The sequence below is a fragment of the Tinamus guttatus genome, unplaced genomic scaffold, assembly GCF_059628265.1.
Source record: "Tinamus guttatus ecotype Peru unplaced genomic scaffold, ASM5962826v1 Tinamus_guttatus_pri_ptg000634l, whole genome shotgun sequence".
In the NCBI taxonomy this organism is placed as follows: domain Eukaryota; kingdom Metazoa; phylum Chordata; class Aves; order Tinamiformes; family Tinamidae; genus Tinamus; species Tinamus guttatus.
This window is the reverse complement of record NW_028289168.1, coordinates 829727-846041: the sequence shown is the minus strand read 5'-3', so window position 1 is coordinate 846041 and position 16315 is coordinate 829727. Positions and strand designations below refer to the sequence as shown.

At 51.6% G+C, this 16315-nt stretch overlaps 1 protein-coding gene across 1 annotated transcript; it reads left to right on the top strand.

Annotated features, from left to right (window-relative positions):
• The first annotated feature begins 1846 nt into the window (after positions 1 to 1846).
• LOC148592139 (olfactory receptor 14J1-like) lies at positions 1847 to 2806 on the top strand. The gene has a single exon (XM_088535603.1). The coding sequence runs from the start codon at positions 1847 to 1849 to the stop codon at positions 2804 to 2806; it is 960 nt and encodes a 319-aa protein (XP_088391729.1).
• Positions 2807 to 16315: the final 13509 nt, after the last annotated feature.

Below are 16315 nucleotides of genomic sequence, written 5' to 3'. Positions count from 1 at the left end.
GCACCCCTCCAGCTGATGACTTTCTTTTTTGAGGACTGTTCTCCCTGCTTCTACTTTGCATATGAGGAGATGCTTCAGAACAGAAATTCCCTGTCCCAGCATCACAAGGTCAGGGCATCATGGCTGCTTCTTCTGGAGCTGGTGCAGGACAGTGAAGGCAATGTGGGCACACAGGTTGTTCAGAGCACTGTTCTTCAGAGCAGTGTCCATGCGCCCCAGGGTGCTGTGTGCCCGGGGCAGTGATTCTGTGAGGATCAGCACTCAGCCCCCCAGGGCGCTGCAGGGAGAAGCTCTGGGTGGGAGGAGAGATCCTCCCTGGGCAGGTTCATTCTCCTGCTGAGAGGCTGCTGTGTGGGGTCAGGGCTGCTCACAGCTCAGCCTCACCCACACAACATATCTGGAAGGGGCTTTTCAAGAGGACACTCTTGCGAAGCTTCTGTGAAAGGGAAGGCAATATCCAGAGGCTAGGATTTTGTTTTGTATCTTTGACAAGGCAGCAAATGAATGGGACATTTTAGGTTTAGATGCCTGAAGGAGAGTTCTGCAGTGCTGCTCTGAGGGATCAATAGGTCTGCGAGGACCCCAGAATATTCCTTCAACTGCCTTTTCACCTGTGGGCAGCAGCAATATCCCCTTTGCAGCTCTCCTCATTCTCATTGTGCTTAGTCTCACTCTGCTCTCAAGGGGAAGGGCTCCAGGGCATTTCTGATCTCCTCTGCAGTCAGATTTCCAGAACAGCAGAGCTGCCTCTCTCCTGCCATGTGCCCATTTCCCATTGCAAGGAGAAGGGTCTGAGAACCACTGCCCTGGATGGACACACTGTCTGGGAGGTGCAACCTGGGGACGGTGCTGCTCTGTCTCTCTGTCCTCCCTTGGCAGCAGTCACAGTGTTTCTCCTCCTTTCCCTGCCTCTCCTTTCTGCTCTTGTCCTGGCAGTCAGCTGGGGCTTCAGCTACAAATTCAGATACTCACCCTGAGGTCCTGCCATGGAGGTGTCTGAAGAGGGGCAATGTGCCCAGGGTGCTGGGCAGCGTCATTGGAGGGGCTGCAAAGGTGTTGACTCTCCCTTTAGGAGACCCTGTGACTGTCTCTGTTGTCCTGCTGGGGTTGTGAGCTGCCCTCCAGGGCAGGATTCAGTGCACAGAGTCTTTGCCATGTAAGGAGCAGTGTCCTGTTCTCTCCATCACATATCCACCTTGAACTTCGAGGGAGAGCAGATTTAAATGAGTGCTTTGAAAATAGCCTTCTATGATCTCAAAAGAATCCAGGTTTGTCTGGAGGAACAAGGCAGATGGACTGAACAGCATTCCACATTGTTCCCTAAGAAGTAGAGACCCCATTTCTATCTCCAGTCTGCTTAATGGTCACATTTGCAGGAATAGAGAGATCTGTCTTTATTTGCATGCCAATAAAGACATGCAAAGAACCTGACCAGATATGATGGCAGAATCTAAAAATTTCCAAAATAAGTAATTTTAAAACAAAATGCTAAAACCCCCTGCTGCACCCCAAACTCCTTGGAAGTGTGTGTGGGAATATGAAAAGACCCTTTATATTAAAGGTGGATGTCCTGTGACATCAACTCTGAACAGAAGAGATATCAAGAACCAGCCCTTTATACACATTGGCATAGAGTAACTCCGGCTCCGGCTCCTCCCAGAACACTCAGCTGGAGCAGGGACTGAGGAGCTGACTGAAGGCGACAGTAAGAAAAAGGAATTACTGTGAGTTGGACGGGGTTGAGAAGCATTTGTATGAAAAATGGAAAGTTTATTTCAGAGAAAATTCTTCTAAGCTATTACTGCCTTTTCTTCCCTACACAGTTTTCCTGAGCACAATAGAACAGATGTCCAACAGCAGCTCCCTCAACGAGTTCCTCCTCCTGGCATTCTCTGACACACGGGAGCTGCAGCTCTTGCACTTCTCGCTCTTCCTGGGCATCTACCTGGCTGCCCTCCTGGCCAACGGCCTCATCATCACAGCTGTAGCCTGCGACCACCGCCTCCACACCCCCATGTACTTCTTCCTCCTCAACCTCTCCCTCCTCGACCTGGGCTCCATCTCTACCACTGTTCCCAAATCCATGCACAATTCCCTGATGGGCACCAGAGCCATTTCCTACTTGGGATGTGTTGGGCAGGTCTTAAGTTTTACTATTTTCATATCAGCAGAGTTTTCTCTCCTCACAGTCATGGCCTATGACCGCTACGTTGCCATCTGCAGACCCCTGCACTATGGGACCCTCCTGGACAGCAGAGCTTGTGTCAAAATGGCAGCAGCTGCCTGGGCCAGTGGCTTTCTCACTGCTCTCCTGCAAACTGGGAACACATTTTCCCTGCCACTCTGCCAAGGCAATGTGGTAGAGCAGTTCTTCTGTGAGACCCCTCAGATCCTCAAGCTCTCCTGCTCACACTCCTACCTCAGGAAAGCTGGGATTATTGTGGTTACTGGCTGTTTATCCTTTGGGTGTTTCGTTTTCATTGTGTTGTCCTACGTGCAGATCTTCAGAGCTGTGCTGAGGATCCCCTCTGAGCAGGGCCGGCACAAAGCCTTTTCCATGTGCCTCCCGCACCTGGCCGTGGTCTCCATGTTTGTCAGCACAGCAATGTTTGCCTACCTGAAGCCCCCCTCCATCTCCTCCCCAGCTCTGGATCTGGTGCTGGCTGTTCTGTACTCGGTGGTGCCTCCAACAGTGAACCCCCTCATCTACAGCATGAGGAACAAGGAGCTCAAGGATGCCATTAGGAAAGTGATTTCATGGACCTATTTAAGCAGTGGTAATTTTTCCACATCTCTCCACAGGTGACTCTTTCTGTATCCCATAACTGGATTGAGCATTGTTTCTTCATGTTATTTTTATTATGACTTTTACTAGTGATAATAATTGTTATCGTGTTTGGACACAACTACTTGTATTCATTCCCCTTTTTACAGTGTCTTCTCTTTCTCACCTGATACTCTAAATTCTGTCAAATGCTGGACAAGGACTGGATCCTTAACAGTATCTCTAATAAAGTAATTTCTACCAGTACAGTGCGTGAAAGCTGGGCTTTTCCTCCAAAGCTGGTGTCAAGAATAGGCTTAAGGACTTGCACCCCTCAAGAGCCTGCTGCACAGGATTCTCCATGGATTCAGCAACACGGAGCTCAGAATCATGTAATGATCTTTCAGAGACCAAGGGCTGGTTTGGGAATTCACCTATCAGAGTCCAAGGATAGTGGAGACGCTGAATGGTCATGGATTTACACATGCACAGCTCTCCTACGTATTAAGGCACAGTGTTAGATGGCTGTTCTCATGGAGGGGAAGGTGGCGGTGTCAGGAGAGCACAGAGATCCTCCTGGGACAGCATATGCCTGGGATGGACTGTGAGTAGAGCCTCGTAAAGGGAGAGGTCCTCAAAGATGGAGTTTCTTAGAGGTAAAGCACTGGGTATTCACAGGCAAAAGAGGACTCTGCAGTCTCAGGAGAGGCAGGGAGGAGTAAACTGTCAGGAAGAAGGGAGAACGGAGAGCCCTCTGGGTCACCATCTATCAAATACCTGGGGCAGGATGTATAGGCACAATGGACAAATGAGCGCCCTTGGAAATTCTCTGCAGTCCAGGTGCCCTGGACTGTGCAGTCATCTGCAGTCCCCCAGAGGGATTAGAGGTCGTGATAACCATTTGGTTGGGTCTGACTCCTACCCCTAGTCACAGGGGCAGTGAAATGTCACCCTTAGCCGCTTTATTCCCTTCTCTCCTCCCTCCATATCCTTCCCAGCTCTGGATCTCTCTGTACTGGCCATTCTGTACTCAGTGGTGCCTCCAGCACTGAACCCCCTTGTCTACAGCACAAGGAACAAGGAGCTCAAGGAGGCACTGAGGAAACTTCCTCAATGGGTACAATGTCAGTGCCAAAACCTGTCCTGTGTGCAGTCACTTGTCATGCCGATGTACTTGGCATGAAACATGTGCTCTTCATTTATTTCTTTATGAATTCTTACTCTTATCTTCCTGATAAAATAATAATAAATAATTATTTAAAATACAATACAACAATACAGCAGGAACAAAAGATGGACTAGGGAAAATACGGGCCTGCTGCTAAATGGGCCAAGAGTCCTGGTAAGAGAGGACACAGAAAAGGCCACCTTTGCCTCAGGCTTTAGTGCTAAGAGTGACCCTCAGGAATCCTAGGCCATGGAGACCATGGAGAAATGGAGAAAGGAAGACTTTCCCTTGCTGGAGGAGGATCTGAGTAGGGCTCACTTCAGCAAACTGGACACCCACAAAACCATGGGCTCTGAGGGGACTCTCTTGCACTGTTCAGTGCCCATGTCTGACAGAGCTCCATGAACTGGAAGAAATCGAGTCCCTCCAGTTACACTGCTTGTACCTCTGGCCCTTGGCAAGCGACCTTCACACATCAGACACTCTCTGAGCACCGCCTGATAGATGCAAAAAGGGGCTCACATTGGAATGCTGCATTTATGGCACTGCATCTCGCACTGCTTTCATGCCTCCTGATGGTTAGCTTGCTTCCCTTTACCCCTTCTCTGTTTGTCACACTGCACCATTGCATGTGTCACGATCACATCTCAAAGTGCACAAGTGGCAGTTTCTCCTCTGGTGTTATTCCTGTGTTTCACACCTCAGACAACTTCACCTGCCACCTGCATGGTCAAAGTGACAGCTGGGAATAGAAGAAGCTGAGCGCAAGGAAGGACCTTGCTCTACCTTGCTTGGTCTTGTTACAGGCATTGCCTGGTTCAGGCTGGGCTGCTTTTTCTTGGAGAGCAGCAAGAGAAGAGGCATCTTTCCCTTCTTGTAAAAGTCATCAGGCAATAATTTGCATCCTGCTTGTAACACAAACTTGCTACTCAGGGCCATAAGGGCAGGGGGCTTGGGGCATGCAAAGCAGCACGATGAGAAATAATAGCACCGGCACAGCTCAGGAGCAGATGGGGCGACCAAAAGAACCAGACGCCACTGGAAAGAATGGTCTTATTTCACAATTAATATTAAGGCAGTACAGAATGATACATTTAACAAAATAAGCTTATTACACACTGGTTTTAGCAACAGACAAAATAACCAAGGTAATGCACATAACCATGAGTATATGAGAAAGAGAATAGTGATTAAAAGATACATCACCAATTGCCTAAATGTACCATCATATGTCATCATCATACAAATCCCCAGTCGCTGGGGAGTCCCTGTTTCGGCGATTTGGAGAACTTTCCCAGCAGCTGGGAGGTCTTACGTAGCGCATAAACCTGTGAGGTCTCCAAAATCGCAGCAAGAGTGTCCATGTTTTATAGAGCCAAATCAGCAAATCATGATAACTTGCATTTTGTTTGTGAGCTGTAACATCTGATGTGGCATACTTTCCCTATCATGTGGGATGGGGATCTGGTCAGAGCCCAGGCCTTGGATGGGAGGGTTCCCTTCAAGGTCAAAAACAGCTGCATGAGAGCTTAAAAAAGCTACAGTTTAATAAGCCTCCGTGCAAGCTGGCATGAGCAATTCCACAGGCGAGTGTTGTGTACTGCAAAGGCAGTGCCGCATTCATCTCTAAGTCAACCCCGGCTCGGGCCTGTCATTCAGGCCCTGGCACTTCAGTTCCTCACGTTCCACTCTGTCGTGACACACAAGGTTGTATTCGTCCCCACATTGTGGGGCTGCCAAGAGATTTCCTTTGTAGTGGGAAGCAGCATGAATAGAGGAAACAGGACCAAAATACAGCTTGGGAAGTTCAGATTGGGCAATAGGATGAAGAAATATCACTTGAAGGGTAGAGCAGTGGTGCTACAGGGCACCCAGAGAGAGTCTGTCACCACCCATGGCTTTGTGTTTCAAGAAACAGCCACTGAGGATGGAAAAGCTCTCAATGAAGGGAAGGAAAACCTCTTGTGAGACCTTGCTGGGGAAGCAGATTGGGTGTCCAGGGACACAGGAGCAGGTCTAGGATGACCTGTGGTAGAGATGGCCAAGGGCACTGCCAAGGCCTCAACAGAATGGAGGTCTTTATCCTCTTGACTATGGCTGTTGTGTCTGTCAGCGAGGCCTACCAGGAATCATCAGGACTTCTTTGCCCCCTTTATCCTTCTGGGGACCCTGGGAGGTGTCGTATGTTTGTCCTGCACTCAGCATTGCACACCCTCAACCAAACACTGATGCCAGGGAGGACACGGGCAACACATGGAGGAAAGGATCTCCCTTCCCAGGGTTTCTCCGCCTGTGCTTGGCCATTTTCCTTGACAAAACACATCAAAGGTATTTGGCATGAGAGCCACATGAGTTTTTCCTCTACCTAACTATTACCAATGATTATATTTTTTAGCTTTAATCAGCCCCTGGTGAGTTGTTGTAGTTAATGGCCTCACTGGGATCCATTAATGCTCTACAAAACTTTAGGGTTTCCTTCTGATTTTGACTTCTTCAGTGATTTCTTCAATCTCCTTTCAAAGCTGCAGTTCATGGACTCAGCTCCAAGTACTGCATGGAGCTCATTAAAAAGCAAAAAGCTGTGATAAACTAGGACTCTCTTTGCAATTTCCTTCAAGTGACCATGGCTAATTGAAGAGGTTTGGGGAGTGTAGCTTAAAGATGAAGACAACAATCATATACAAGTATTTCATCTTTTTAAGGTTTTGCATTATTATTCCAAAGAAGAGGTGATAGCACACTGCCAATTCACAGCCATCCAGAGCGACTCCTAATAAAGTCAGGAAAGGCAGGAAAAACCGTGTCCCAGAGATCAGGCACAGTATGCACAATCTTCCTCCCCATCTCCCCAGCTCTACCATTTCTCTCATCAGCCTCTTGGGAATTTAAGTCACTCTTGCTGAAAGCCAGCCTTAGTCCACCAAAGTCTGCATTGAATGTTATAGGTCACCTGCCCCAATTCTCATTTGCTTTACTTAGACAACAGGCTGCAAACAGCCATAGGAGGATCATGTTTTAGTTACAAGGAAACAAAAAAGAGCAAAGTATAGTTTCACAGAAAATAATGACACTCTTTGAATGTATGCTAAGTCCATACAATCCATACTTGGCTAATGGTGCAGACTACAGAGAGACAGAGCAAGCTTTAACCTCCCCAAAGGGCAAACCAGCCGCTGGGTCTCTGAGTGAACAGAGTATCGGGAGGAGTCACAATGTGTCCACAAGGTGTCCTAAGAGGATGTTTGAAATTGTCACTTTAAACAGGACATGTGGGAATGGAAGACTTAGGTAGACGCACAGGAGACAGGGGAGAGAAGGGGCCAAGACCCCCAGCATGAAGAGCTGGGCTCACAGCATCACTCATGAGCTGCCACAGACTGAATAAGCAACCCAAAGAAGTCCTTCCTTTGGCAGTGACTCGGAAAGCCACATCTCTGACAGCACTGCAGGGACATGGGGTTTCTCTTTGCTAAAATGGTCCCCAGGACTCTGCAGATACCTGTGGATTCCTGGCTGTGGCAGTGGCTGCACAGGGATGGGGGCTGCCACAAGAGTCCTGCCTGAGGGTCCCACCTTGCTCAGGGGACAATGTGGCAGCCAGGACTCCTGGGGCTGGGCCTTTCCCAGGCCCCAAGGCTCCCGTGGGGCAGCTCCAACCCTTGTGTGGGTGCTGGGGGCAGAAGGAGAGAATCCAGGGCAGGTTTCCCTGGCACTGGCTGCCCCTCTTCTCCCCCACGCCGGGGTGGGCAGTGCTGGCTGAGCCCAACACAGCAGCTCACACAGCCCCCCAGGCCCCCACACCAACACCCCCAGCACCAGCAGCCCTGAGCTGGGCTCCCCTCCCTGCCCCGGCCCCACACAGCCCCCAGCACAACCAGGAGCCCCACAGGGCCTCACAGCCAATGGCTGCGCTGGGCACAAGGAGGTCACTGCTGCCGCAGCCCCTGATAGGCCAGCTGCAGGGAGAGGGCGTGGCTGCTGCTTGGGAGGTCCCCGCTGCGGGCAGAGCTGATTGGGCAGCAGCAGGGCTGGCTCTGCCTGGTGACTGTGAGGTCACCGCTCCCGCAGCGCCTCATTGGGCAGCAGCCGGGCCCTGCGGGGCTCTGCGCTGCTGAGATCATCTCCACGGAGCAGCTGCTGAGCCCGGGCTGGGCTCCTGACGGGGCAGGGCTGGGGAGGCCATTGCTGCCCTGGAGGGCAGGGCCAGAGAGCTGGGCGGGACGGCGCTGTGACGTCATGTCTTTGTGAGTGCCTGATTGGCCGGCAGCAGGCAGGCAGGCGTGGGCGGTGGGTGGGGGGTCTCTGTGGTGAGAGGAGCTGAGAGGGCAGCAGTGGTTCCTGTGTGGGGAAGGGCTTTGAGGAAGCTGCTGTCTCTGAAGGCCACAGGCAGCAGCAGGGATGTGGTGGGTTTGCACCTGTGAGGTCACCTCCATGTGAGCAGCTGGGTTTGGGGTTTGGGCGTTCAGGTTGTGATCAGTGGCGCAGAGCCCAGTTGGAGGCCTGCAACTATTGGTGTCAGGAGTCCGTCAAAACCTGTTCAGTTTATTAATCAGTGACCTGAAGGGACAGAGTGCACCCTCAGCATGTCTTCTGAGGATAGAAAAGTGGGAGGAATGGCTGATAGCCCAGAGGTCTGTGCAGGCTTTAAGAGGGACCTGGACAGCCTGGAGAGCTGGGGGTAGAGGAACCTCATGAAGTTCAAAATGGGCAAGTGCAAGGTCTTGCAGCTAGGGAGGAATAACCCCATGCCCCAGGACAGGCTGGGGGTTGACCTGTTGGAGAGCAGTTCCACAAAAAGGGACCTGGGAATCGGGTTTGGCAACAAATTGACCATGAGCCATCAGTGTGTTCTTGTGGCCACTGATACTGGTGGCTGAGGTCTGACGGTACTCAGAGTGCCCCACAATATTGCAATGGCAGGAGATGTCTTTGGGTGGCCACTAGCTCCAGGCTGTGGTGTTTTACTGCGGGTGCAGGAATCGCCCTCCACTGTCCCTTCCCTGGGCCTCCTGAGTCCCCAGTGCCTCTCTGGGGATTGCAGAGCCCTCCTTTCCCCATGTGCACCTGGGTTTAGTGCTCTACCTTCTGCTCCCTGCACTGTGAGTCATCCCTGTTTCGTTAAAGCTGCACTCAGTGCCCACCCCCAGGCAAACCCTGTGCCTGGAGATCCCCTGGGGGTTCTCTCATCAGCACAGTCACGTGTGGGGCAGCCTGGCACAGGCAATGCAGAGACCATTGCCTATCTGCAGTGGTCACTGAGAGATGAACCCTAGATTGAGGCTAACAGATCACCCTGGAATGCTGAGGTCATCCCTGGATCTCATGGAGTTCACAAGCAGAAGAGCAGGCCCATTTGCGGTTGCACACCTTTGGGCATATTTTTTGATTCCAGTTTCTAAACAGAGGGCAGATTCAGGACCATCATAGGGCAGATCCCCTTTTATTATGGAAATGTTATTCTGGAATCGAGCTGTGGCTTAAGGGAGCCCAAGGACTGGTCCTGCCTGTTCTTCCAGGGTGCAAGGAAAAACAAGCCTCTCTCTACCAGGTTATGAGAGTTCCTGGGCCATATCTGCAGAATAAAGCATGGAAGGACAGCACGGAAATGAGGAGGCCAACTCTAAATAGAGAAAGTCCTGCTACCCTCCTGGAATGTGTCTTCAGGAAAGATGAACTGCCATGGGAAGGCTGCCTCTAGACTTTCCTTCAATTCACTCATGTTTAGTTTTGTATGTTGGAGCTTTGCATAGAACCATGGAAACCTGTGGTGACCCTTGGTTGCCATTTCTGTCATATTGGAGAGATTTGAGATCACACTCTAATGATAGCCACGAGAGCTGAGATCTCCTAAACAACACTGGACCCCTGGTCTCACCCCACCTGCCCTTGTCCCGCCGTGGCTCTGTACCCCAGAGGTCCCTTGGTGTCAGTGCTGGAAAAGACACTGCAGAGGGAAACTCTCCTCCCTGCACTGGGCACATCCAAGGGAGCTCAAAGAAGCGGCTCAGAGAATCCCCCCTCTCTGCTAGTGAAGGGGGAAGCCTGGCTTCCTGCTTTGCCATGGTCTATGTTTAAGTGCTAAAGGAGAGATTCCTGTGCAGATGTGACAAAAACTAGGTATCTTTATTTTAGTATTTATTAGTTTAAAATGGATGTAAAAGAGAAGTAAAAAAGAAAGAAATGGATAAAATACAGCCTTGATGCCAGATATCCTGGTGAGTGAATGAAACAGTTGTTATCATTGACCTTGTACCCACTGGATGAGTTTCTTCGGTGCCTCCTTGAGCTCCTTGTTCCTCATGCTGTACATGAGGGGGTTCACTGTTGGAGGCACCACCGAGTACAGAATGGACACAACCATATCTAGAAGTGGGGAGGAGATGGAGGGGGGCTTCAGGTAGGCAAACAATACAGTAATGACAAACAAGGAGACCACGGCCAGGTGCGGGAGGCACATGGAAAAGGCTTTGTGCCGGCCCTGCTCTGACGGGATCCTCAGCACAGCTCTGAAGATCTGCACGTAGGACACCACAATGAAAATGAAACACCCAACGCCTAAACAGGCACTAAACACCAGAAGCCCAACTTCCCTGAGGTAGGAGTGTGAGCAGGAGAGCTTGAGGATCTGAGGGGTCTCACAGAAGAACTGCTCCACCACATTGTCTTGGCAGAGTGGCAGGGAAAATGTGTTCCCGGTGTGCAAGAAAGCAAAGAGAAAACCGCTGGCCCAGGCAGCTGTGGCCATTCTGACACAGGCTCTGCTGTCCATGAGGGTCCCATAGTGCAGGGGTCTGCAGATGGCAACGTAGCGGTCATAGGCCATGACTGTGAGGATAGAAAACTCTCCTCCAAACAAGAAGAGGAAGAAAAATATCTGTGCAGCACATTCCAAATAGGAAATGGCCCTGGTGTTCCTCAGGGAATTGGCCATTGATCTGGGGACAGTCGTGGAAATGGATCCAAGGTCGAGGAGGGAGAGGTTGAGGAGGAAGAAGTACATGGGGGTGTGGAGGCGGTGGTCGCAGGCTACGGCTGTGATGATGAGGCCGTTGGCCAGGAGGGCAGCCAGGTAGATGGCCAGGAAGAGCGAGAAGTGCAAGAGCTGCAGCTCCCGCCTGTCTGAGAATGGCAGGAGGAGGAACTCATTGAAGGAGCTGCTGTTCGACATTTTTCTGTCTCCAGGCTTTGTGGACTGTTCAAAGAAGAAAAGATATTGACGTTACAAAGGTTTTTTCCAGTAAAAAGGCCAATATTCCAGTTCTAATACACCTCCCAAATTGCATCTCTTTACCGAGGGGATCTTTGTGCAGCTCCTTGCTTGAGCTGCAGTTTGGGGTGACTGAATGTGTGATATGAAGAGCAGGAATATCTTCCTGTGGGCTCCACGGACGTCTATCCTTCTCTGCAGTAGTGGGAAGGGGACAACAGGGGGCTCTGACAATCACAGTTTTTCAGGTGAAATCCTCTTGGCATCTAGAAGAGATTGTCAGCATCTACACCACATCTCCTAAAAAAATGGGTGTTGAGAGCATAGTTTGGGGATTTTGGAGGGGATTTGTTTATTTTCTTTGAGTTGCCGCACTCGCCCCTGAGGAGTCCTCCTCAAAGGCAGAAATTCTCAGCATCTCTACTGGGAATCCTGTGAGAACTGGATTCATAGTCACCTCGTGCAGAGTGAGGACAGATCATCTGCCCATTTGCCTACATTCCAGCTGTCGTGTGCCCACACCTCTTTGAGCTGCATGATGATCACTCTGTGTGTTTCCCTAAAAAGATTCCCACCCCTGCTAGGAGCAGACAAGTCCAATTTCAGACTCACAGATCTCCAACTTCTCTCCCTTTCTCCCAGCACCTGAAGGAAATCTCCATGTTCCACTTGTAGCCAAGGACACATGGGGCTATTTTTCAGCTGCCCATGAACAGTTTCCAAATACTCTTTCCACACTCTCAGCGTCTGTGCATATTCCTCACAGGTGTCTTGGACATCAACAGAGACAGCTGGGGACAGCAATGACCCCCTTCTGAGGACATCTCAAAGTCTAGCAGAATATGACAGAGAAATGGTCAGATGAAGGTGCACTGAAGATGGGCTCTGCATAAGGGAGAGTCAGCTCCATTTGTAACCCCATGGATTGCATTTCCTGGAGCTGCACAAGTTAGAGGGGGGCTGGGGACATCTCACTCCCACGCATATTCCTCTCTTCCACAACTTGCAGGGCAGGTGTCCAAACTAGCACTGAAAACCCACCAACCCCAGGGAGCCCAAGAGAAGAACAAGAGCAGCACGGAGAGGAGGGGCAAGAAGGAGCAACAACACCAGGACCCTAATGCCAACTCAGGCAAGGAGACGGAGGCAGAAGGGCGCTCAGGAACACCTTCACCTCACCCAGCAGGACATGTCACCTGCCAGATGGTGACATTGCAGGCAAGGCGCTCGAGTCCCTCTGTCAGCAGGCAGGAAAAATGTCCATAGCAGGAGGGATGTCCCTGTCCTCTCCCGAGGTCTGGACACAAAGGGCAGGATTCATGGCCCAGACCCCAAGGCTGTTGGGGCAGAGAGGCTGCTGGGTGGCGGAGGAGACTTGGAGGGCTTGCTCAGAGGACGGTGTCTGCAATGGAGGGACTGACCATGACTTCCCCAAATCCATCCTCCCATCGTGATGGACACTTCCCTCTCCTTCCCTGTCCATCTCTGCTGCCCATAGCAGTCCCTGCTGGCATCTTTCTCTGTCCCAACATTTCTTTGGAGTCTATGTTCATAGATCATATGACACCTTTTGTGTACTTAGTTCTATTCTGCAAAAACCTCTGGGGACAGAGCACTGTCCAAGGGCATCTCTGTGCAGGCAGTTTGTAAGGAGCAAGTAAAATAAATTCCACAAAGGTGATGCTGATGCTGGCTGCAGGCTAAGATGGGTTGAAGGGGTTCTGCGAGCATTCTCACAGACCTACTGATCTCTGAGAGTGAAGGATGGGAGTCCCAGGTCCTTGACAGAACAGATTTTCTCCCTGCTGCAGTTAGGGAGAAAATCAAAAGTGCAACCAGCAGGAAAAAAGCTCCTGCCCTTGGAAATAGCCCTTCTCTTGACCTTCCTCTTGGAAAGACCCCTCAGACACATCCTGTGAATGAACTAGAGCAGTGAGCAGCCTTCACCCAGACAGCACTCTCTCAACAGGAGGATGATCCTGCTCGGCTGGGGGCAACCCTGTCACTCAGAGCTTCTGTGTGCAGCACTGACCCTTGCAGGCAGCAGAATCACTGCCCTGGGTGCCTCCTGGGGCACAGAGATGCTGCTCTAAGAAACTTGGCTGGACCCATGTTCATACCCAGCTTCACATCCCTGCAGCTATCTCTGGAAGAAAGGAGCACCATGCTCTGCCCTGCCAAGGTGCATCAAGGAATCCCTGCTTGGAATCATCTCCTCCTCTTGCTATGCCCTGCAGCCAGAGACTTACCATGCAAGGCTTTGTGAGGACTTCTTCCACAGCGAGCTCTGCTCTGTCCTCCTGCTCCACATTGCCATTCACCTCTCGCTGCCTTCTCTCCTCTGCTGTCCGCAGCAGCAGGCAGTGCCCGCAGCCCTGCTGCTCTTGGCACAGGAGCTGCTCCTGCTCTCGGCTGTCTCTGGGCAGTGCTGCCAGGCTGCCACGAGCTGCCTCCGTCCCAGGAGCCTGGCCCCGCTCAGGAGCAGAGGAACAGCTGAACTCACCAATTTCTCTGTCCCTTGTGCTCCCTCCTCCAGGGAAAAGTGCACTTCAATAAACTAAAATAATCAGCTACTCTCCTTCGCAAACAAGTGGAGAGAGAGAGATTCTAATATTGCAATTTATTTCATCAGAGAATGAAGATCTATCAAAACTGGAAATGTCTCACTCTGGAAGGCTCATTTCACATCCCTTAACTATACAGGAGACTGAAGAGTGAACAAGTGGGGAGTTCATTGACTCAGGGTTCAGGTGCTGATTCAGAAATATCAATCTGGGCAGTACCTGTCTAGGCCTGGATCTGAAGTCATATTCAGATCCCTCCTGTAAACTCGACAAAAACACAAGTAGTGGGATTCCCCTTGCCAAAACTGAAGCGAGCAGAGCACAGCAATCCGCACACAATCTCCTTCTCAAAGCTCCACTATAATCACTGGAGATGCAGGGTGAGAGTCAGTAGCTCCCACAGAAACACCTGGTGACAGTGGAAGAGACTGAGGAGGGCCAAGGTATGTGACAGTGGAAGAGTTTGAGGGGGTCTAAGCAAGGTGCCAGTGATGGAGCTACTAAGAGACATGCATCATCCTACAGCATGAGCTGGGGTCCAGGTGGGGAATTGCCTTGGCTGTCTGAAATGACCCCAGGTGCCAATTACAATGAGAGCATGGGGAAGTTGAGGCATGGGAAGATTGCAGGATTAACCAGCAGCTCTTGTAATTCAGTGCAGACCTTTGATTTGATGGCACAGAAAAGTGCTGGCAGGGCCTTGTAAGATGCCAGGGGTGTCCAGCACAACCACACGTCTCTAGCAGATACAGCAGGGGACCTACAGGTAAACCACATCCCCTTGGAGTGATTGCTGGATAAGTGCCCCAGGACATCCTGTGTTTCTGACCCGTACCCAAACAAAGACATTCCAGCACTGGATGTAGGGAAAGCCCATCCCGTCTACATCCAGGGTGCTGCATAAATGGGAGGCACCCCGGCCCCACCACGCCTCTGCTTCAGGCTCTGCACTCTCAAACCCTTCTAGCTCTCCTCCCCTGAACTCCTCTTCATCCCCCCACATGACATGAACAGGTAACGGGCTAATGAGGACCTCTGGGTGGCTGCATCAAAGGCTGTCAAGGCCCATAGACATCTTCAGTGGCACCTTGTTCTTCCTGAACCAGTGTCAGGCACAGGAGAGAGTGCCCGTTGGGCTGCTTTGTGTGAGAGGAAATGCCCATGGCCAGGAATACGTGTCCCCTCGCTGGAGAAGCTCCTGCCTGGCTATCCTGGCTCAGGTCTTCTTCTCCACCATCCTCTGGGAATGTGCCCTCCCTGCGGGTCCCACCCCTTCCACCTACCTCTCCCTCCAGCCTCACCGCTCACCTCCCTCATGCGCTCCTGCACTCCAGGGATCCCGTCCATGGATGAGGAGCAGCCGTTCGCCTGCTGCTCCTTCTCCATCTCCAGGACTTGCTCTGGGGACAGCCCTGCACGACCAGTGCATTTCTGGCCTGTCCTCTACACAGACAGACTTGTCCTCACAGTCCATGTCACAGCCCTGTCCTCTGATCAGCTGCTCACACTGAGGGGACCTCACAGGCCCTTGGCTGGGGCTGGTTCTGCTGCTGGCCAATCCCGCACAGGGCCAGCAGTGACCTCATAATGTGCTCTGGAACCTTCAGCTGGCTCTGGCCTATCAGCAGCAGGGACAGAGGTGACGTCACAAGAAACCTAAGCAACCCAGAGCTTCCTGATAGCATCAGGTCTACAGTGAAGGATGTGACCTCACTGTCACCATCAGAGCCATATCCATGCTTTTGGCCTATCAGGATCAAGCACAGCAGTGACCTCACTATTAATATCCAGGCCATGTCCCTGCTGCTGGCCTATCAGGGACTGGCACAGCGGTGACCTCACAACATTCAGGCCATGGGTCTGCTGCTGGTCTGCCAGGTCCCAAGGCAGAAAGGCCAACACAACCAGCAACCAAACCATGGGCGTTTTCTGCCTTGTCACCACCAGGCACTGAGGTGACATCACAACAGCCTGTGGCAGCTAGGAGCCCCCTCTGGCCCATCCAGAGCAATAAGTGTCCTCAGAGTCACAAGTCTGGGGCTATCAGCTACTCAGGCAGAAAGGACCTCCGAGTATGAACAGCAATCATGGCCCTGCTGCTGGCATATCACGTTCTCACACAGAAGGGACCCTGTCATTGGTCCCAGGGACATGGGCAAGGTTGTTTTCCAGGGTGTGCTTGCTCCTGCAGTGCTTTCCCAGGAAAGTGTCTAGGAAAGAGCAGTGCCCTGGTCCCAGACACAAGTCACCACCTGTGGAGGTCAGCCTAAGGTCAGTAGCAAAGAATGTCCCCTCGGCAGATGGGGGGCTGAGCAGGAGAGGCGGGAGCTGCAGCCACCTGGCCAGCACATGATCAAGGAACTCACTGGACAGCCTCACGTGTGATCAGCGCGTGATCATCTGGTTGACGGGTTGGTTGGGTTTGGGGCTTAACGTGCTGCCAGGCAGGGCGGGGGCTGTCTCCGGGGTCAGAAGCTCTATAAATTGTGTTTAAATAAAGGTCTTTGGTTTCACAACACCGAAGACCTTGATTGCTTCAGACACTTCAAATGGCACCCGAAGCTGGGGCAAGAACACAGGGGAAGCTCACAAAGCCCGAACCCGGCAGCATA